The sequence below is a fragment of the Vombatus ursinus genome, unplaced genomic scaffold, assembly GCF_900497805.2.
Source record: "Vombatus ursinus unplaced genomic scaffold, bare-nosed wombat genome assembly UNPS02001287.1, whole genome shotgun sequence".
Lineage (NCBI taxonomy): Eukaryota > Metazoa > Chordata > Mammalia > Diprotodontia > Vombatidae > Vombatus > Vombatus ursinus.
Window position 1 is genome coordinate 18,669,806 of NW_020941065.1, and position 674 is coordinate 18,670,479.

The window sequence follows — 674 nt, forward strand, 5'->3', positions numbered from 1 at the left end:
AGCAGCAGCAGCTCCCAGGCGAGGGGCGTGGGGGCCCCAGGGGCCCCGCGGACCCACTCGGGTCCTGGCTCTGTGACGTTCGGCAAGCCGCTGCCTGTCTCTGGGCTTCTCCGGTTTCCTCCTGCGAGATGAGAGGGCCGGGCTAGCTGATCCCCGACGTTCCTTCCAGCGTGACGTCCTACGGTTTGGGGAGCTGGGCCTGCCCCGCTCCCCCGTGCCCGTCCGCCTCCCCCTCTCGCAGCTGCCCGGCCCCTTTAAGGGGCGGCGCTTGGCACCGGGCCCCCGCGGCCGGGCAAAAAGGCTGGGACTGGGCCGCGGGGGGCGGCGGGAGAGTGGGTCCGGACACCCCCTGAGCGCGCCGGAGGCTCGGACTCCTGAGGCACCATGAGCGGCCGGGTCGGGGACCTGAGCCCGCGGCAGGAGGAGGCTCTGGCCAAGGTGAGCTGGTTCCGCTGGCGGCCCGGGCAGCCCCCGGGGGGTCCCGGCGAGTGCGGCTGGTGCGCCGCCCACCTGCGCGCTCTGCCCGTGCCCGGCACCCCAGCCGGTCAGGCGGCTGGCACCGGCAGCAGCACAGGCGGCGTCCCTTCCCCCGCGCACGCTACGGCTGGCCGGCAGCTGGGCCGGGCTGGGCTGGGGAGGGCAGCCAGGGATGCGGGGGGCAACCCGGGCCGGGC

General features: G+C 76.3%; 1 protein-coding gene across 1 annotated transcript in view; it reads left to right on the top strand.

Moving 5' to 3' along the window:
* Positions 1-316: 316 nt before the first annotated feature.
* Positions 317-674, top strand: part of SEC14L2 (SEC14 like lipid binding 2) — a 26,245-nt gene continuing 25,887 nt past the window's right edge. The window contains exon 1 of the mRNA XM_027864763.1: positions 317-438. Within this exon, the coding sequence (XP_027720564.1) occupies positions 385-438 (54 nt within the window). The 5' untranslated portion in view covers positions 317-384. The remainder of the gene's footprint in view (positions 439-674) is intronic.